The 22,096-nt window shown below is 42.2% G+C and overlaps 1 protein-coding gene across 3 annotated transcripts in view; it reads left to right on the forward strand.

Annotated features, from left to right (window-relative positions):
• Positions 1-217: 217 nt before the first annotated feature.
• PTDSS2 (phosphatidylserine synthase 2) overlaps positions 218-22,096 on the forward strand; it is a 39,814-nt gene continuing 17,935 nt past the window's right edge. Inside the window, exons 1-4 of one of the 3 annotated variants that reach the window (XM_084287786.1) lie at positions 218-394; positions 9,137-9,238; positions 14,506-14,588; positions 21,503-21,570. In XM_084287786.1, the coding sequence (XP_084143912.1) occupies positions 261-394; positions 9,137-9,238; positions 14,506-14,588; positions 21,503-21,570 (387 nt within the window). In that variant the 5' untranslated portion in view covers positions 218-260. Of the gene's footprint in view, positions 395-703; positions 831-7,494; positions 7,575-9,136; positions 9,239-14,505; positions 14,589-21,502; positions 21,571-22,096 lie in introns of those variants that run through there. The other 2 variants (XM_084287787.1, XM_084287788.1) reach the window with 2 other exon arrangements.

A 22,096-nucleotide genomic window follows, 5' to 3' on the forward strand; every position in this document is an offset into this window, starting at 1 on the left:
CGACACAACCCCTTGAGGGGGACAGCCCCGGGGGTGGCAGTGCGCTGCCCATGAGGAAACCACCCCGAGGGGCATCTCGGCGCCATGCCCCCCTCAGGCCGCCATAACAACGGGAGCCTCCGTCCTCCCTCCCCGCTGTGCGCTTGCGCGCGGCCCCGCGCACCTCGTCGGGGGCGCGCCCCGCCCTTTCCCCTCCCCTTCCCTCTGCCGAGCGCGGTCTCGGCGCGCACCCGCGGCGGGCACGCGCGGCCGTGGCCGCCATGAGGCGCGGCGAGCGCCGAGGCCCCGGCGGGGCGCTGGGCAAGGCCGCCCTGGAGGAGCAGCCCGACGGCCCCGGCCCCCGCCGCAGCACCGAGTCCGAGGTGTACGACGACGGCACCAACACTTTCTTCTGGTGAGGAGACAAAAAGCGGGGGGGATGTCGCGATAGGGGGTGTCCGCTGCAGCCCTGCGGGTGCTGAGGAGGGCGTTTTGGGGCAGCAAGGAGCCGGGCACAGCCCCTGTGGAGGGTTTGGCTCTGGCATTTGGGAGCAGCGGGAGGAGGACGCTTGGCTCTGCCCCTGCCAATCTGGGCAGCAGCAGGGCTGTGGGGGGTGGATCTCGGTGAAGCCGCCGAGACCTTGAGGTATTTCTGCGAGCAGGAGCCGCTGAGAGCCTGCAGCACCTCGGGGAGGGCTCTTCAGGGGCTGATCTGTGAGCACAGCGGAGGGACAGCCTCGCCTCAAGGACGGGAGGAACTTTCTTGCAGAGCACAGGAGGGCTGAGTGCATGAGGGAGCCGCTGGAACCCGCCGAGGTCTGCAGGAGTGCCTCCTGATAAATGGAAAATGGGTAAAACGCCGCCGCTTTTGCATCGTCTTCCTAACAGAGTTCTTTTCTGGGGTCTTGTGATGCCTACAGAACACCTGATGCTGTTGTGTAATCTCGCCTTCCTGCACCTTTTTGTTGTGTGGGGGGGCAGCACGTAGTCTGCCGCTTTTACGGGTTCATTACCCAAAAATACTCTATCTGCAGTTCATTTGCCTAGGTGAACTTTTCCCTTGGATGTGCAAATGTGCAAACCCTTTAAGGCTTCTGCTTTACCAGCTAGTTCTTTCCAGGAGGAAAGTAGGGACAAGTGTACAAGTGTCTTATAAAAAAGGTGTAACTTACCTATTTTCAGGTGACTTTATTTTTTTATTACCCAATTCTGCAAGTTGCTTGCGCTGGTATCCAGGAGTGTAAATGCTTGTAAAAGTTGATAGGTTTTCCCTTCTGTTACTTTTGCCCCATGTGCGATGGCATTGCGTGTCTGAGCGTCATTTACCAAAAGACAAGCTAAATTTTCTATTGTGTGCAAGAAGAAAAATTATTCAGAGGAGCTGTTTTTTTCCCGTGGCCCTTGACAGTGCTCTTGTGCTGGTTACAGAAAATATAAACCTAAAAGGGTAGGTGCCCGCTGCCTTTGCCCACATGAGCTACACAGAGAGTACCTTTTCTCCTTGAAGTTCAGAAGCTGTTGGATAAGGTTACTGACATGGCCCGCTCAGTTTGGAAATGTTAAATAACACGGGACTTGTGGACACAGGCAGGAATCAGTCTAAAGTAGTTCAGTTTGCAAAGGTAACTTTACTGCTGTAAATATAATGCTTTGGAAAGGTGGTAGTTCTTAGCCGTCTTCTCTTTTTAAATCTTTTAAAAACGTTGAAGAACAAGTTCAGGTGCTGTATAATTGCCTGTATTCTTATTCAGTCCTAATGACTTTAACCTGGAAAATACAGTATTTTAATTACATCCTGGGAACCTGCTTGGTCAGTACCTCGACAGCTCTTTTTGCCACTGGGAAATGTCAAGGAAAGGAAATGGGAAGGAGCTTTATGAAGCAGATTGGCTGGATCTCTTATCCCTGAACTAATTTCAGAACACCTACTGCTACCGAGTGCTGGAAATATTCAGGCCTGCCTGGCAAGCTGCTGTCCTAGGAAACGTGTTTGCGCTTCTTTCCAGTACCTGTGACTGTTTCTTGCCCGTCTGCTTACAGAATTAGCTCTCTGAATACAAACAAAGGACCCCTTTGTGGCTGAGGTTTTGACTTTTTGTTTTGTCTTGTTTTCTGTACAGTTCGAAGCACAGTAGATCTTACATTTGTATTGAGCTCGCCTGAAAAAAACAATTTATTTTATCTTAATGTCCCCACGTGTATTCTGTGGCATCACTGTGGCTTCATTTCTGTGACCAGCAGAAGAGCAAATGCTGATGCGTCTTAGAGGTTTTTGGTAGCATGGATTTTGTTGGTATTTGGTTCTGTGTTTTTTTTTTTTGTTACCTGTGAGCAGGCAACAAAATCCAATGGAAGTTGGCTTTCTGTTACCTGTGGCAGATGCCTACTGATACTTGAAGCTGAAAAAGAGAAGCAGCGTCTTTTTGTTGAGCAGCAGGGAAGCTCAGTAAAATAGTGTAATTTATCTCCGCTGAGTGATTGATGTAGGGGTTTGCAGCAACTCTTTTGAAGAGGAAACCTTCCTCCAACCTTCCTCCCCTTCTGGTAGCCAGTGTGGTCACTCTTTTCGTGCCAGTCCTTGCGTCTTGGATGCTCTTTGATTACCAGTTTGGGATCCTCTGGTTACATCTTATGTATAATTTTATCCTGAAAGTTCTGCGTGGTGTAAAAAGCATAGAAATTGCAGCTAAGAAAAGAAAGCCCGTCTGCTGCTTATTTTATTCTGAGGAAAACATTAAGAGAAATCTTTCCTGATGGCTGGCGCACCAATCTTTCTTTGGAAAGGTAGATTTGTGTGGAAATGCAGCATTGTTATTCAAGCTAAAATATTACTTATCCGCTTGTACATAGTTCTTATCTCTTAAAAACTAAATTTACAGCAGCACGAGATTTTCTAACAGGCCGTTTGGAGGAAGAGATGAGTGATTTATCTTGGGAATCTCTCAGATAAAAGAGCTGCAGATTGGGTTGAACCTTTCTGTCCCCTCTTGTGAGGTCTGACTGCAGTGCTTTCAAGGGAATGTTCTTCAAGCCTGTTGGAAACTTGACATTTGCTGGACTTTTTTTTTTTTTCTTATTCTTAAAAACTGGACGCTTTAAATTGGGCCCTGGTGAGGTTCTCTATTTGCTGATCGACGCTTCTGATTCTCTACCTGCCCAGAAGTTACCAAGTTTAATCCTATTGCATACGGAACTGATACGTAGCTCAGCCTGTCTTTTTTTAATATTTAGGTATGCCCTGGCAGTGTCTGGCTGCTAGAACATCCAGGAGGTCGTTGTGCAATCTGACCAAGTGCTGCTGACTGCATTAACTCTTCTTGCAGCTGAGGGTATGCGCATTGACAGAGAGTTGCATTGTTATGGCTCTGGCCCTCCCCGAAAGGAAAGAGTCGCCTAGTTCCTGCAAGCAAGCTGGAGGAGCAGAAGAAAAATCTTTATGCAGAGACCTTGTGAGAGTTTAATGCCCCATGGAGGCTTTAAGTCTAGTATTAATTCCCTATATCAATTTATTTTTTTTGTAGGTGTGCTCCAGCACTATTTGAGGAAGATGGGGAGAATTTGGGAGCCAACAGAGGGGTCCCCAGGGGTACTTTCCAGGGGAGAGAGTGCAAGGACAGGCCACTGTGCCACAAGCAATGCAGCATGCCAGGAGTGCACAGGATTAGCCTCATCCTGGGAAAACTGCTTTCCTTTTTATGGTGTATCCTGTGCACAGCAAGACTTTGTGGTCGGAGCTCTCTGCGCAGAGCTTCCTCAGTGCTCTTGTTTGAACTCATCAAAGCGCCATCATATGACTTGATTTCTAGAACAGTTTACAGAACAAATGATCAGCCCAAAGAACTAGCTCCGTGCTTCTATGCAGTTTCATTTGGCAGAAGGGCACCTCCCTCTCATTCCCTTCTGTTGTCCTTTTTAAAAACGTGCTTCTTAAAGTGTTTCTTGGGCTCCTACTTGAGTATCACACCTTATCTGTCATGCAAAATGACACTGTCTCAGTGGAATAGCTTTAAACTAAAACCTGAAATGGAGATTTCAGGTTCTATTTATTTATCCTTAGACAGGTTTAAGAATAAAAATATTCAGTACTTGAAAATGAGTATTTTGGGAACCTTGATTAACTTGCTAACTGTGTAGAAATGATGAATGGAGACGTGTTTTTGTTTTTTTTTTTTCTTTCTCATTCAGAGGCAAATGACTAATTTGCTGAAGCGTGGTTTGCTTTTTAATCCATTGTTCTGGTTTCTCTATGGGAGTACCTGCTATTGTACTGCTCTTATCGGGTGATCTGATCGTTTTACGAGAGGCACTGACTTGTAAAAGCAGAAAGACTTAGGGAAGGAAAAGGGACGTCCCTGTTTAGTAGCACAAGTACATACAGAAGTTTAACCAGCATCGTTTACCTTTACAGATGCGCTGAAGACATGTTACTGATCTAAGAATAGGTACTTCTTGATTATCTCTGAGTTTAAACACTTTAAAACAGGCTGCAGCTTAAAAGCCCCAGCTGTGTCCCTGTTATGTTGCAGATGTGGGTGCGTGGAGCTTTCGGGCAGTGTCACAGGACAAAGTACGTCCTCTGGTTGCTGCCGATTATTTTTTGTGATCTGGGTGGATGAGAGAGGTCTCATGTCATCATGTCATGATCTTTTTTTTTTTTTTTTTTTTTTAAATGCTGAGGCCTGACCACTTCCTTTGGCCCTGTGCACCCTGAACATCTGAATTTCATGTTGCTCATTTTGGATGTCTAACCAAGTTACAACCAAAGGTTAAACTGATGAAGGTTCCAAAAGCCTCTCTCTTTATCCAGATGGAATTGTTTCCCTCCTCGTTACAGTTTTGGTTTTGAATGTCAAAAGGTTGGTCAATGTTACATTGTGATTAATTTTTTCTTGTATGTTTCCATAACATATTCCTCATGGGAACTCACTGAAATGCTATACTGTTGCTGAAATACTGTTACTTGTCCTACTCTCCATTTGTCATGTTTCCTTGAAATTAATGTGTCAAATGACATGTAGCTATGAGGGAGGTGGAGAGCTTGGACATTGCTTCATCTTTTAAAATCACTTTCAGAAACGTTTTTTGGGACTTCACCGTTAGTTGGAATAAAGGAAGAAAAATATTTGCAAAAAAGTTGATGGTAGGCTGAGTTGGGAATAGTTTCTGGTGGCATTCTTTGCCAGCAGTAACTATGAACATAACTTCTTACATTGGGGGCAAACCACGCAGCCTGTTCTTTGGAATTTTGTTCCAGCAGAGAGCTGACAAAAAGATTAACACATTGATCCTTGGCGTGTTCTCAGTGGTCGGTTTTAAGGCAGTTATTGCATCATTTCTGACAAACAAGAACATTAATGCAGAGAAATGGGTGCTAAGGGTGTGGTCGCGTACACTTAAGCCCCTTTTAGTTTGTGTTGGAGTTGGAAGGAGGTGATGCTGGGGTATTACTGCCTCCCTTCAGTCCTCAGAGCTGATCTGTCTGAACCTGCTGAAAGGAAGAGATTCGTACGGTTTTGTCTTACCTCATCCTTGTCATATACTTTATTTGGGAAAATAAAAGCTCTGGTAGTCGTTGTGTTGAAAAAACTAGTTTCTAAGTGTGACAGAAAAACGAGTTACTATGACAAAAGAACTTCGGGTTGAATGTATTTGCTGGCAAAGCTCCTACTTCATAAGATTCAGTGAGGGAGTGGTGTAGTTACTGATGCTGTCTGTTGGACTGACTTAATTGCCCTCGATTGGCATTTAGCTAAATTACGATGGGAAGTATTTTAATTGAAGTAGAACTGGAAATATTTCACCTAAATGCTTCCTTTAACTTAAATGGGGAAAGAGCTAGATGTAAGGTATGGAAAGGCAGAAAAATGCTAGTGCAGAAAAAATAAGCTCCGACTTTTTGGTAGTTTAGGAGTTATTGTGAATTCTCTTTGACCTTCCTGACCTTACATACTTTTGTGTGTCTGTCTTCTTAGGTACTGTTTTCTGAGATTTTTGGCATAAAACCTGGCACTGAAAGCAATCTGTACCCCTGCTTCTTACGTAGAGCCCAAACTCTTGTGTAATGCTAAGGGGAAGGCTTGCGGTCTGCTTAGCTTAGCTCTTTTCCTTCTCCAAAGGCTCTAGGCTAACCAGGAGAACATAAGCCTTTCTGCATAATTCCTGTAATGCTTACCTTGCTCTGGATGTTCTTAGCTGGGCTGTCTTCCTCTTGAAGCATTATTTCGGGGCGTACGTGGAGGCTTAATCCCTCTTTATGCCGGCTAAGTCATCTTGACTGATTCTTCACAAGCACTTCTGCGTGCTCTCCCTTTTACTGGCTGCCGTAGATGCTTAACACTTTGTCTTGTTCCATGTGACTGGGTTTCTTTCTTTCTTTTTAACTTCCAGACTGGGAAGTTAAGGAAGCAAGCATAAATACATCCCTGAACTTGTTTGATCAGGCAGGTAGGTTTGCAAGATGCCCTGCTACCTGTAGCAGCTGCCGTTGCTTTGTCACTACTGGCGATTTTTTTGCTGGGAGCTGTCGACTTGCTCTTTCCAGAAGACAAACCAAGCCAGAAAGCCTTTCATCCAGGTCTTTGGATTTCCTGCTGGACTGAAAACATGTGTACGTGCTTATCCGTCTCTAAGATGTGCTACGAGACCATCTCACTTCAGCTGGAAGTGAAGGCGCAGCTAAAAGGGGAGATGAGATAATACGAGGGATAGAGCTCGTTCCGTGTTAAACACAGGGGCTTGTTGAAATTCAAGTTGGTGGTAGACCAAAATAAACCAAAGGCAGGGGGACACGGAGCTCTCAGCCACTGACCATTTGCTTGGCTACAGACTCCCCGCAGGGCTGAATGAAACTAGATCTTTGTTTTTCTACTTGACGAGTTTCTAGGTGCATTTATCTAAATGAGGACGTGCTCACAGCTGATTTATATATATATTTTTTTTTCAATTTTTGTGACACAGCACATTGGAAAAGTAACCAACTTCATATTCGTATTCAGACTGGGATGTGGTGAGATGACAGAAGACAGCGTTTAGAGATTTCTGTATCCTCTTAGATACTCCTTTCAAAAATACGCAATAAAACCAGGCATAAAATATAATGCACAGCCTTGCAATTAAAGTAACTCTGTTGTGAACAAAATACAGGTTGTTTTTGTGTCAATTACATGCATGTATACATGCAGTGACTGACACCGTGCTCCGGTGTGAATGAACTGGGGCGTTTCCTTCAGCCCCGCGCTGTCCTGTAGCCTTTGAGAAGGCTGTGTCTGGTTTTTTAAACTCGTGGAGGTTACAAAATAGGCCCCGAGTCACATGGCTGGTAAATTAATATTAATCTGTGGTGCCTGAATCACCTGTTAGGTGGCATCCTGTGAGACAACTTGCCGGGAAAATGCATCGGTTGTGCTGCTGTGGAGCCTTTGCATGTTTATTTTGACATCTTGATGCCTTGCTAGTTTTGAAAATACTCCTACATCCTTCTCTTTTTTTTTTTCTGGAGCTGGTTAATTTGTGTCCTCTGGACCGCAAGGAGGGATAGAGTTAAATACTGAACACCTTTCTAACAGTGGCAGAAGAGGATTTCATCTGCTTATGAGGTATTGCATGTTTTCCAGTGGGATTAAAAGGATGCTGTGAGAAGTGGCCGTGTTTAGGACTAGGATGAACTTCAGATTGTGGTTCAAAATAATGCTTGCCTTCACTTTTTAGAGCACTTCTAGGTTGGTTACTGGGTTTGGTGTTTAAAGGTAAGTCAGTAGAGTTCTTGGAAATCTGTGGTGATCTCCAGTTTCTCATGCACTGTACAATATAAATATGTTTAACTTTGGTGTTTTTTAATACAAAATGGAAATGTAACACTACAAAAAGAAAATGTAACATCCGAAGGTGCATATATATACATCAGATACAGTACTTCTCATTTACTGTTTCTCTCTTCTCTAAGCTTGATGTTTTACGTGATATTGTTTTAACGGTTTGTACTAGAAGACATTATTTTAGAGGACTGTACAACTTGTGTCTTTATGATTTGGTCTTAAATGGCTTCGCTTCCCATGCTTCTGCTTGTGAGCAGAGGTCAGAGAAGTTTGCCACTGAAAATAAGGAATGGCTTTTCATTAGGAAATGAATTTTTGACTTCAAAAAAAAAAAAAAAGCAGCATGCATTATGTAAGAATATTATGTGTGTTATACTCAGTAGGTATGTGGGTATACATGTCAACCAGCTCCATGCAGTTCTCTCAGCTGCTGGGTCTGCCCATGCTTAGCTCTTCTTTCTTTCACATATGAATTTCGTAATAAAATTTGTGTGGGAGGGTGGCCCTTTATGGAAGGGGAAGTGAACAGCGCATGAGCGGGATCTGCCTTTGCCAGTAGGTTACACCAGCCAGGTCGCACCTTTAGCAGTGCAGAAGAGCAGCCACCTGCCTTTGCTGGGCACCTTTGCTCGTCCAGTTATTCCAGCAGAAACTCCTCGCAGAGAGATGGCTGCGTGGGGTTTTGCGGGCATGAATCTCTGCTCCTCCCGTTCGCTGCTAAGATGAAACGAAACTGTGAGCATCACGAGAAATACGGCAGCCAGAGGGAGCATCGGAACTTGTACAGTTGCAGCTGTTCTCATCCAGAGATGCTGTTTTGTAATATATTTTTTTGTTTTTATGGGAGTTTTGTCTGGCTTGAGCACCCTTTAGTTTTGTCTTGAGTCTGTTTGATTAGCTGCTGTTTTTATTGCTGCTTTATTGACAGTGGTACAGCAGCACCAAATGTGTACCTGACTAAGCAGGAGAGAAATCTGTTGTGTTTTTTTTTTTTTTTTTTTTCCAGTAATGTTGGTATTAGCACAGTTGGTGCTATTTTTGTTCCAGCTACCGTTGTTCCCGTAGGACAAGTTAGCCCAAACCTTCCTTAACTTGAAACGCCAAGGGAAAATGAGCAAGACCTGTTGTGGTGATAGGCTTCTCTTGCATGCTAGTGCACAACAGCCTGGTGGATGAATTCCATGCAAATGCTAAATTCCTTTTCCTGTGCAGTACAATGCAAAAAATTTCCTTCAGTAGAATTGACTGCTGTCGACACGTGAGCCTTACTGAGGGCTCACTCAAAGGCAGCAACTGGGGTTTTTCTGCTTTCTGATGTCAGTTTTCTCTCTTCTCGATTTTAGGAGAGCTCATACCCTAACAGTCTTGTTCATCCTCACGTGTGCACTGGGATACGTAACCTTGCTTGAAGAAACACCGCAGGATACAGCTTACAATACAAAGAGGTAAATGTTTGAGAAAGCGTTTCTATCTGGCATGTATTCCTGGAGGGTAGCTGTGTGAACAAGTTGCCTTCCGTGCTTTAATCTTACGGATAAGATACCTCAAATGCTCTTTTGTATTAACTTGTTTGCATGGCCCAAATGCCCAAACCCTTAGCAAGTGACAAAAGCAAACATAACTCTCTAATTTCTGTTGGTGCTGGTCATTGAATTTAATTGCTAATCAGTTCGGTGTTGCTCCCTGTCATACCTGGTGGCTGCCCCTCGTGTATGATTTAAAACAAATCCCAAAACTCTCTTCTAAAGCCTCAAAGTATGCACTGTGTTCTTTTGGCAAGGATTTTGCTTTTTTCTTAAAATAACCTAACTTTCTGAACATGTGAACTGTGACTAAATTTCTCTCACTTAAGTACTTTTTTAATAAAATTATACTTGAGATTTTAATAGGTGCTCATTTGTTATTAAAAATAAACATGAGAACTTCTAGCCCAAAGGGAGACTCTTGGAAATTAAGGATGATTAAACCACAGTTTAAACTGACTATGTGTAGTTGAATTTCTCTTCTTTAAAAAAAAAAAAAAAAAAAAAAAAAAAAGAGAGAGAGAGAGAAAAGAAATACAGTAGGGAACAAAAAAGGGTAAGTAAAGTGGTCTTTTAAAATCTGACTGTATTCTAAGAATTAAAGCAGTGCTTACAAATTGCAAAACATCCTTGTTATAAGCATTAAAATCATTGTTTCCTGCCTGTCTGGCTTCTTAAATATAACACTTCGTTTCTCCCCTTTGCTATGAAAGGATTTCTTTCCTACTTTTTTTTTTTTTTTTCCATTTTCTATAGTGAATATGGATATGGCATTTGTTGTCATGGAGATGCAGGAATTGGGGTATTTCCTGAGACAGTTGTTATTCTATGTTACACAATAGTTGTAGTTAATGTGGTTCACGCTCGCATGTGTGCAGAGCTTAGGGTTTGTATTTTTATGCGTGGGGGTGAAATGGAACAAGCTGGAACAGAGTGGTCTGTCTGGGTCTGGGAAAATTTCTGCAAGGCTCTGGTGTGAACAAATGCCACTTTACTCCCAGTTACAACAACGTGCGAGTTCAGCGAACGGATGGAGGTGGGACATCCTCTGGAAGGATAGTTCAGAATAAAGAAGTGGAAAAGCTGAAAGAGAAGTGATGACACATGGTTAGGGGATAAGACAGACAGAAGGTGACTCAGTGGAATATCTTATTATTGAGATTAGAGCCCTTACTGCTTTAACAAAAACAAAACCAAAGAAGATTAATCATCAGATTAACCTTTCTTTCATGAAATAGATGTTGCTTTCTTCAAATTCAGTGCAGAGTAATGTTTGCAGTTGTTAAAAATCAACATAATAGTCCCAGACCAAGCAATGAGTAGGGAATGTTCTTTGATCACTTTCACATCTCTGTTTGTGGAGGACTGCCTGCAATGTCTAGCTGTAAAAATACTTGAAAACAAGCATATGAGAATTATATAAGGTCTTTCAAATATTGTTTTTGAAGCATACCTCTCTGTTTCCAGTCAGGCTTCATCCTTATGCTGTTACCATAGCCATGCCAGCTACATGCTGGATTCTGAGATTGCAATTAACTCAGTCAAAGCGTTACTTTATGCTAAGCTAAAATTCAGCGCAGAAATGACATCAGCCCTATTGGGCGTTTCCAAAGCTTTGCTTCTGTTGCCTTGGACCTGATTTAAGGGATGGAAGTGAGTGTCTGTTGCATTGTGTCAGTTTTCTGTGAACTCCTATTTGGTCTCATAAATCTCTTTTCTAAGGTCTTTGAGGCAAGCGCTTTGCCAAATCTAGCACTGCTAAACACAAAGGGTTCAAGCTCAAATCATGTTCCTGACAGTGCTCTTAACCTCCTTTAGCCTCCGTGCACTTACTTGTGTTGTATTGTTCCTGGCCAGTTTTGTGTGGCTCTCCAGGGGCATACTTGAATAAAGAGAGGCAGGGGCAAGATGGGTACAACATACTCAGGTATATCCACATCCCCAGTTCTCACAGTTTCGTTTTACCTTCATAGCTTAAAATACTTTATCCTACCCTGAGAACTTTTTCAGTCTCCTTAAAGAGCTGCTATGTGTTCTGATCAAAAATTTTGGCCCGGCGTGAGACTGTCACTTTGCAAATATCTCGCAGGAGCACTTGCCTGCTTAATGAACAGTGGCAATTTTACTACCAGCAAGCAGTGGCTCTGGCTGTCATACTTTTTTATTTCCAACTGCTGCACAATGACAGTGGAGCAGTGTTTTTGTCCGGAGGTGCAAAGTCTAACTACGTGCTTGCAGACACTTAAATCTCTTTTGTTTTCAAGCTCATGCTAAGAGGTGCCAGACTGCTTGCAAACCGCATTAGGGGCTGTGAGCAAACCATGAAATTGAAGCAAAGTACACAAATTGCTGTGCTGTCTGCTGTTGCTGTTTCCTGGACTGGGTAAAGCAGCAGGAAGTCGTGCGAAGCTCCCATATTTCTCCCTTGTAAAAGTGCTTCACCCAGGCACTTGCAGCAGCAGGTGAGGGCAGGGTGAGAGGTGGTAAGTCACGGGGAGAAATGAGGCACAAAATACGCTGTGGAGCATGAGCCTGTGAGATCATGGGGTGTGGTATCTGGAGCTGGGATTCATACTTGCATCTGTTTGTGTGCTGGTATTTGAGTGCCATTTGCCTTCCTGCTATGTGTTAGAGCAGTTAAAGGAGGATTTTATCTTTTTATTTGTACTGTAAGTTATGTAGGAATGTTTTATACATAAATCTAGTCAAAGTTCATTAGGATCATACACAAAGACATTGATGTGCTCATGCAATATACATGATCAGATTGGATAAGTAAAGTCTCAGCTCTCTTTACAATAGATACAAAGAGAGATTGCATTGCAAAACCTGTCTGATCGATAAGGCTTTTTATTCACACAGTTCTTCCAGCATTCAGAGCGGCCTTGACACAGCCTGTCCCGCCTGGCAGCTGGCAGCTTCTCCTCTCCCGTTAAGCAGGAGCCGACAGGACCGCACTCCAGCTCTGATGAGGACAGCTAAATAAATCCTCAGCGGCCTCCTTCGTGTACCATGGCTGTGGAAGAAATCCACTAATGCTTTGAGTGCTGAGCAAGGGATCTTTAGGGGAAAAAAACCACACGTAAATGCATTCAGGTTTTAAAAATTCCTGCAGGCATCAGGGCTTTATATTGAATTTCAAGCTGTAAATCAGTCTCTCTTCTAAGATGCCCGTCTATGCTGGCTTCTGGCATAACTGATCATTGCTCAGCCGTGGTAATGAGACTGGGGGTGTGTGTGTTTGCAAGCTGCTGATGAACACCTACCAAGAAAGCAAGGTAAGAGAGAGGCTAGGCCTCTGTCTGCCACTTCTTCATCTGGTCAGAGCCGTAAGGGGACTGTACCAGTCGTGCCAGGACAGAGAGCGGGAGCTGTCTGCTTAAACGCATGGAACAGAGGGTGGTACACAGCAACTCATAGGCTTCGTTGTCTTGTGTTTCTGAATTGACTCTTTTAAAACAACAGAAACAATAGCCTGTTTGTACTAATGAAGCTGTTGCTGTGTTTTCCCTTTCTTTTTTGGTTAAGCACTGAAACGATTTTTGTAGGCACTGCTATTTAGTGCCTTCCTGATCTGCTGCTCAGGGGAATTTATAAACTTTGTCCCTCTAGGCTACCTTCATGGATGTAGTTTGAGGCAAACCCTGTACCCCTCTTAAATGCTAGAGAAATTCTTACATGGAGCTGTGCTGAGCCAGGAGGAGAAGCTGCTGCTTAGGCTTTGAAAGCTTCGTAAGGAGGCAGTATGTTGATATGAATTTGGTCACTGAGGAAAAAAAGGTAATGGAGCTGGCATGGCTGTTACACAGATTTGTGATTTTTCTTTGAAACTTCCCATGGTGAACTTGAAGTAAAAAAAGTAAAAAATAAAAATTGCACAGCTTATTTCGGTGCTGCTGCTGCATCTACTGTTTGGCTGAGGGTGGATTTTAGAAAGAAACATAACTAAGATCATGTGGTGATTTAGATTCAGGTCGTCTCTAGCTTTGGGAAAAATACCCTACAAGGCCTAAAAATCTTGGACATGGTGGTTCACGACTGAGCGTGATGATAGTGAGCAAAGCAGCGTGCATTGTTACATGCTACAGAATGCAAAAAATACAAATCTCTTCTTGGAGCCATGTGGCTGCTTTTAAAGCTTTGCATCTGCAATGGTTTAAGCTAGCAGTTCAGCCTAAAAATGGGGCTGCTGTGTTCCTTCCTTGTGTGAGGGGTGAGTTGACCCAACTTAAAACAAATTGTTCTGCTCCTAGGTTAGTTTTCAGCTGAACCAGTCTCATCCCTCTCCTTCTGCTGCCTCTTGGAAGGAGAAGGATGGCAGAGCCATGGCAGTCCTCCCTTAGGTCTTATGTTGCTGAGGATGAGAGAAAACCTTGTGCACTGCGGCTTGGGGTTTTGGGATAAGGTGGATCTTTGGTATACCTGGTCTTATGTTCTGATATAGTAACATTTCTATTGTGTTATGTAGGTTCTATACTATGGTTCCTGCTCTTGGAATAGCAACAGTGCTGGTTTAATTTTATAAGCTTCTCCTCGTCTTCAGTTGATGGAGAAAATGTTTTTGGAGTAGAGACAACCCAGGAAATGGCATTTCAGTGGTTCCTCATGAGCTTTCATTGAAATTTTACTGGAGCGAGGAGAAGATGCTCCTCAAAATTTAACAGGAAGAAATTTCTCCAGTTAAGTGTCTTGCTGATGTAGTATGGGTGAAAGTCAGAGACATAGGGAAGCATTTGACTGTGCATGTCACGATCATTTAAAGCCTAAGACTCGTGTGGATCAAGGAATTGTTCTTTTTTGCTTTGTTATTGATCTCACTGAAAACTCATCCAGCAGACTCCTGGACTGCCTGAGGAACGGAAGCATGCAGTTAGTTGAGAGGAAGGGAGAAGGCTAGAAGGGTGGGCATGGGGATTTGAGACAGTCTTTTGTGAAACCACAAGTAAAATGTAGGAATTGGTACCTATTTCCTATACCTGTTACCTGTAGGCAGTCTTTGTAAGTCCTTTCTAAAACATTCTATACTATTTCCCTGAAACATTATTCTCCAAAAGGGATCTGTTTAATGGCTGACATATTTAGAGGTTAAGAAATAAAGACCAGATATTTTTGACATCTAAGAATACAATTTCCAACTTCATTGGGAAGATGCAGCAATATAAATAGTCTGTTCTGTTTTTTACTTTCAGAGGCATTGTTGCCAGTATTTTGGTTTTTCTATGTTTTGGAGTTACACAAGCTAAAGATGGACCATTCTCAAGACCTCATCCAGGTAACTTAAGTCATTTAAATTAAACAAATATTTCTGAAAAAATGCATTTTATGATGAATGTAAGTACTTGTGTTACTTGCTGAGAAGGTAAGTCATAATTTAACTAATAATATAGGCACACTAATGCTGCATAGTTCTTATATAGCCTCCCAGCATCCTGCCAGCCTCCTCAAGTACCCAGGTATTCCAAACAGCACAGTGATCCTTCAGTGTAAGACTGTAAGTCTTGAGAGTGTTTGAGACCATAACATAAAACCTCTTCTTTGTACTGCTATATCGAGTGAAGAATTTTAACATGTTTGATCTCTTTGCCTATGTTTAGACGTTGTGAATCACTGAGAAAGAGCTAAGGGAATTTATATAGGCTTACATAATGTCCGTGAAATATTTCTTATGCCAAAAAATTAACTTTTCAGTTTAGGAATCTTATTTCATATGAGAAATGGCAGACAGTTTAAAAACACTGATAAAAGCAGAAGTTGTTCTAGAGCAATGCACACTGCACATCTCTGTAAACTTAAGGTTTTGATAAGAAGTTGGTGTGTTTTGAGGTCTTTTTAATTAAAGTTGCAATTAATTCTTGTACCTTATGTAAGAGAAATTACTCCCTTTAAGTGATATTTGGCTGCTTTCCTGTCATAGCTTTCAGTTTGGGAACATCCAGTGGTTTTGTCTGGGAAAGCAGTCATTTTTATTCCCTAGAACAAAGTAGGACAAGTGGGATGGGGAATGTCCAAAGGTCGTAGATGTGTACAGCAAACTGCTAGTGTGGACTGTTCTGGGGTTTCTGAGACGGTAACATACACAGGTGGTAGATGGCACTTGGGGGAATGAGGATGATTATCTTCTGACAAGCAAATTTTTCATATATTCAGTCACTTTATTTACTGGGTTTAGTAATTTTATAGATAGATAAAATTTGGTATTAATTCACCTTTCTTGTAGCTTGTTAGATGAGGTGATCTTCTGAAGAGTGGTTTTCAAGGGCTATACCAGTTCACCAGATCAGCAGATACATCCATGGTCGCAGCCAGACACCTGGGTGCCAGTTTAAATGAGAACAGTAATCTTGCAGGCAGCAGAGGCTTGGTGCTGCAGCCCCCGAGACGCCGTGTCAGCTCTCCCATTACGGAGGGCTGTGGAGGGTGTACTGGGAAGTGTCCCTCAGGCAGCTGAGTCTGACCTTAGCTTCACGGTGCTGTTCCAAGAGAAAGATCTCATCTCAAAGGAACTGGGAGTACAGGCTGCTGGTGTGCGCAGCTTCCATTTATAGGACAGAAGAAAGCCTGTGGGTCAGATTCAGGTCACTACGATCACATACAGCCCCATCAGACCTGTTACACCAAATCTCTGAGCTGTGTATGAGAAGAGGCTAGAGGTTATGGTAGCTGGGTGATTTTGGAGGCCTACTACTCATTATGTCTGTACCTATTTACGGTCAGCTCGGAGGTGTTTTATATTTTGGTTTGGATTTTGTGCCTGTGTTGGTTTTCTGTTTAAATAGCTCTTCTTACTCGGTGTTTATCCACCTGATTTATATATACACAGTTCATGCCATCTCACCATTGGTTTTGCTAAAGCAAACAAGTCTTGCCTTTAGTTTCCCCCTCAACATAAGCTTGTTTACCCCATAACATTTTAGTAGCCCTCTGTGTGTGTTTTGGGTTTTCCTCTTGGAAAACGGCTATCCAGGCCTGGCAGTGCTCATGTTTTTCGTGACAGCATTAAAGCTTCACAGTATCTCTTTGGGAGCACGCTGATGGCAGACTTCATGCTACTTGTGCTTTTTTCACAGCTGTATTACAGTGGCAGCTCAGAGTCTGACAGGTGACACTAATCCTTCAGTTACTAAGCTGATGAGCTAACATCGTGTATGAAAATTTACTGGTTCCTAAGTGTGAAATTGTACTCTGAGTTCTTCTGTTACTCTGTTTTTTTTGAGGTCATCTCCTCTGAGGTCATCTGGTTTTTCTCCCTGCTGTTGCTGCCTTCCCTACTGCTGCTGTTTGTGTGTTTTGTGTTGTTAATCTACTTTCCACTAAGGTTATTAACAAAATTGATCTTAGCCACTATGTGAGCGTTTAAGATTTCCAGACTTAGCCACTTCTACGCTTAGCCTTCCAGACTGACTTTTTTCCCCTTTCAGCGTTACTGGCTATGTCAGTTCTAGTTGATTGCCCATTCAGCTTTACCATTCTTCTACTGATTTTTCTGCCCCATTTTCTCTAGGTAATAATTTGCCATGTGGACCCATACCAATTGTTTTAGCATAATTCAGAAATGTAGGGCTATTACACAAAGAAATATGTATGGTTATTTAGGGAAGGCTGATGTTCTTAACACTCTTCCCCCGCTTTTTATCCAATTTTCCATTTTGTTCCTGTAAACCATTAGCTTCAAAGCCTCCGTTTGGTTTGTAGTGCCTCTAGCATGCTCAACAAAATGCAAACCACTTCCAAGCCATCTAGCAAAAGATGAATATGTCCTTATCCCTAAGGAACAATATTTCACAGGGGTGAAATCTCTGCCTGCAGGTCCATTTATTGGTGGGTGAACACCTAAATGCGGAGAGCGTAATGCATTTCATGCTAAAATGATATGGATATGGGTCATGGATATAGGTCATCAGTATGCCGACTTCTTAGCATTTGCAGCTAAAAGATTTTCTTGATTCTTGTTGTCAATTCCCCTTATGGAGCCTTGAGCATACAAATGATGTAATGTTGCAAGGGTCCAGTGATGCTTTGTCGTCTTTGTTAAGACAATGTGCCCATATTGTAATTTTAATGCAACTTTCTGAGATGGTTATTACTGCCCCAAGGAAACACAGTATTCCCAACTTTTGTCAACAGTTACTTGATGTAATACATCGTTCCTAATGGCATAAGCAGTTTGGAGAGTTAACCATGATATTCCTACCTAAGCCGTAGGCTGAAGTAGCTAGAAAAATGAGCAGGCAAAAACTGGGTCTCTTCTGTACCCGTTGCAGGTGAGAAAGCACTGGCAGAGCAGGCTGCTGGTAAAACCAGGTGCAGCAGCTGGTTGCCTTGTAATTCTGCAGTGAAGAAATCCTTCTGTTAGAGAATAGTTTGTGATCTGCCCTTTTCTGACAGCTCCTTTACCAATTCAGGAATCTGGCTGCTCACTACTGTCTGTACATAAATTCATTGGACTGTTGGGATAGCTGTAGTTCCACTGACTGGGTGAAATAAATTACCCTGTATCTAGGGGATTGGACAAGCTGAGCTTTTAACTCCTACTTTTATATCCTAACTTAGCCACTTAATATTTTGAAGCCTTACATTTAGCAATGAAATACCGTGCACACCGAGCTAGGACTGCTCTGAAGGCTTGCATTCCCTCTGCTGTTCCCTCGGTCACTCCATCACATTGCTGCTCTCAGGTCACGAGGTGGTGCTTCCGAACCCGAGCTCGCTATGGAAAACCTTGTGCTAAGTAATTTGAGCAGGCATGTGGCAGCCCAGAGCAGACACTTCTCCCTCTTCGTGTCCTGTGCAACTTCTGATTAGCGCTTATGAAGTGCTTCCACCCACTTAACAGCTCTAAGATAAGTGCCTTGTTCAGGCACATACCTTTTTTTTTTAATTATTATTATTTTTAAACTCAGCCTTTCAGGTTGCATAGGTTAAACTCAAACCTGTGATGGTAACTAGGGGTAAGTGGCCGGTTGTGCACTCGGCCAGGCAGCACTCCTGTTAAATATTCTCAAGTCTCCCAAGGATGACAGCAGTTCAGTGTTTGAGCATAGTAATCACTAAACCCTCAGGTATGTAAATGATTAGTTGAGGCCTGTTTAATCAGGCAGATAATCCTAATTTGAGGGAGGTTCACGGTGACAGTGCATTTAAGGAAAACAAATAATAGGGGTATGCCAAAAATAACTTTATAGCTGAGGCTGGTCCAGGAAGAGAGAGAACACAATGTTTTCGTGCCGCTTTGAAAACATCTTGTTTCTGCTGTGCTTGTACAGATAGAAAGTAGTCTTCAAAACCTCCTGGGTGCTTATGTCTGCTGGGGAGAAAGCACACTAAATTGCAACCAGATCTTAATCTTTTATTAATTATTTTGCTTTATTGAGCATTGCTGAATGTATTCAGCAGCTGCAGTTCACCTGTTGCCAGAACTCTATGTACATAGGAGAAGAAAAGCTCAGCTGCAGGTTTAGATTTTTCTATCTGAACATCGGTTTCAGAGTTAGTCTGCCACATTTATGGCTGCGAGGAGAATAAAATCTGTCATACAAGGCTTTGTAGGTCAGAAAAAAAGCAGCATTGCCAAGGCTGGTAGTCTGAAGGTGATGTATAAAGGGAAAAAAAATTGTAGAAATGTAAATGAAAACATATTTCTTACTTCTGGTGTGAACACGGGGTTTACTCTTCAAGGTTTGCAGTCATGGGAAGGGATAGAAAATGTTATCAAACACAAAACACATTTTAAATAGAAATATGGTGGTGTTTTTTTTTTTTCCCCCCCTGCAAGATATCCTGCAGATTTGCTTGCAAAACCAGAGGCACCATTACTAGCACCATTACAGTGGTGCTAGTGTTGGAAAAGTTTGTCTCTCCCGAATACGTCTTTGACCAGTGGACGTTTTTGTTTGTTTTCCCTAAGCAGCATTCTAGGAAAGACAAGAGGGTGCACACTCTCAGTCAGTCCTTCCAAGTGAAATTTGCCAATGGATTTTCAAGTTTATGAAATCTGGAAGGAGGGACAGAAGTACTAAATAACCATTTCTGCAATGTCTAGGTGAAGACAGCTGGCAGGAGGCACTAGTTGTTGCCTTTCAGAGAAGGCAGGCTGAACTCTGCTTTTGCTTCTCTTAAGGTGACCAAGGGACAAAAAAAGTCATAAAACACCTCATAGCATATGCTAGAGTTGGTTTTGTATTGTTGTTTTTTTAACTGACACCTAGGAAAAGGCTTCATATTATTGCGTAATTAAATAAGTACAATTATGTTTGTGAATTTCAAGTAAAAATCTTAAAAATTCATGATTTCCAGTGAAATCTGTTGCAGAGTCCTAAACTTTCTGCTATCCATGCCTGCTTTTTTCTTTTCTTTTTCTTTTTTTTTTTTTCCTTTTTTCCTCTGGAAGTATAAAGTAAGCCATTTTGATTAATTTAAATTCAGCAGTTTTGCTGAAAAAAGGTCACGCCTTCTCACATTTCAATCTATTTTAATGATTGTGTCTTTAGCAGGCTGTCAGATAAGAGGCTTCTTTTTAAAATGTATATATACATTTTTTAATTTTTTTTTGCTACTTATGATTCAACAGGGCAACGATGACATTTATTTTTGTTTCGGGGCAAACAAGCCTATAAAAAGTCCTGCCACACCACAGCTAGATGATTTGAGGTTCTGAGCTGATAAACAAATTTGCAAGCCTATACTTGATGTTGAGTTCTTGCATTATTTATGTCGTGGTCCTGACTATGAAGCATTAACATATCTAAGTCCCCTTGGAGTTAATAGAGAGAAATGCCCAAATTGTGCCTGAAGGTGCTTGTTTGTTTTTTTTTTATTTTATTTATTTCATGGTGAACCATGAACATGGAGGTGGAATTGCTTGCTGTCTCTGCTCAACCTTACCAATGACTGTTTTGATTCCTCTTTGCCCCAGTCCAATTGTAACCATCACCTCTATGTAGCCATGGAAGGAGAGCTTGGTTTTGTAAGTGTAAACAGGAAACACCTGAAGGAAAGTCTATTAAAATCATTCCTAAGTGATTAGTACGTGATGTTACTGCGAGATTTAAATATCCACTTAGAATGAGTCAAGTTTTGCTGAACTACCTTGGATAAATTTTTGTATGCGATTAGGAAAAAATGCTGGAGTGCTCTGTCTGCACACATGCTGGTTCTGCATTAACCTGCTTCCTCCCTTGTAGGAGTTAACAAAAGAGCCCAGAAATGACTGTACGGAATGGAGGCCAAAGCAGACTTGTGGTTGGAGTAGGATGAATTAAGGGCATGAATGCAGCCCATGGACCACAAAGCTGGTATCCAAGACAGTCAGAGAGCCTATTACGTGGGGAGTGAGTCTTACAGCAGAACAGAGGTGACAATGACAGAGCAGAAAGTGCACAAACAATTTAATTTATGTACCCTTTAGCTTCAGGTGTTGCTTCAGTTTGAGAAGAGCTGGAATCACACATCTTGTGAGGGTGAAAAATGACAGCAGGTTCTGAAACAGATGAGTTTTGCCTGACGTTTCTTATTATGGAGAGCATCAGATGATTTCATCGGTCTTGCATCTAGCACCTGCTGAGCCTTTCATACTTCTTTTTGTATTGAATTTCCAGTAAAAGTGAGAACATCTTTTGGTATTTTTGAAATGCTTCCTGCCCATCAAGGAAAAAAACTTATCTTCAGAGAAGAAGATGGGCTTACAAACAAAAGCAGAGGTGTCCCCCCTGCTGTTGTTACTTTTGTCCGTTTTAGCAATAAATAGGTAGAAGTTGGCCAAGCTGCTTAGCCACAATAATGCTAGGAAAACCAAAGCTGGGCAAATCAGGTTATGTGACGTTGTGGAGGAAGAAATAAGATCAGTTCAGGATGGATACAGCTCCATTCCAAGGACTGCTAGAAAGCATTGTAAGTGGCAAATATTCCTTCTACTTCTTAAATATTTAGTTCATCAGGGTGAAGCATTTTTGTTGATCCTGGTCATTGCCACAGTCATTCTGGCATATTTGCATAGCAGCCTTTCTGGTAGTTGAACGAGCCTTTCTGGCTTTACCCTTCAGGAAGGATAGCAAATACTTTGAATACTGAGTTTTATAATATCTTGGTGAGAGCATCTCTTCTTGAAATGTTTAGTGAAGTTGCAACAGATGCATAATTGACAACAATTCTTGAAGCTTTTGCTGACATCCTGTTTGTCTGTTTCTGTAGCTTACTGGAGGTTCTGGCTGTGTGTCAGCGTTGTGTATGAACTCTTCCTCATCTTTATACTGTTCCAGGTAAGTACCTTAAACTGCTGTTTAGTAGCTAGATGTCTAACATGGGTGTAAAATCATTTGTGTTGTTTTTTTTGGGGATCCTCACTGATTGCAGAAGGTGCTCTACTTCATTCTTGTGTTCATTGCTTTATTTAATGAGACTTCTAGGTTGAAGAAAACTTAATTATATTCTCAAAATATTTCACCCTGTTGTCTCTCCTGATCTCCAGTTAACCTCAGCCCAGGTTAGACACCACAGTGAAGTGATCTTAAATGAGTTAATAAAAAAGTCAGTATTCTTGGTTACATCAGATGACCAGGAGTTAGTGCTTCTGACATCTAGTCTCTGCTTTGCTGGATTTGATTGCACTGATGAAGTTGCATAGCAGCTGTTAGTTTCTTAGACCCTACAGATTGCGGAGTGAATTCATCTTGTTTAATATCTTGAAATACTTTTTTTAAAAAAAAAGAAAAAAGAAAAAAGAAAAAAAAAGCTCTATGTTTTGAAGGAGACTTACCCTCTCCTCAGTTACACAATTCAGTTGTA

Source organism: Netta rufina (assembly GCF_964035555.1).
Source record: "Netta rufina genome assembly, chromosome: 5".
NCBI classification, from domain to species: domain Eukaryota; kingdom Metazoa; phylum Chordata; class Aves; order Anseriformes; family Anatidae; genus Netta; species Netta rufina.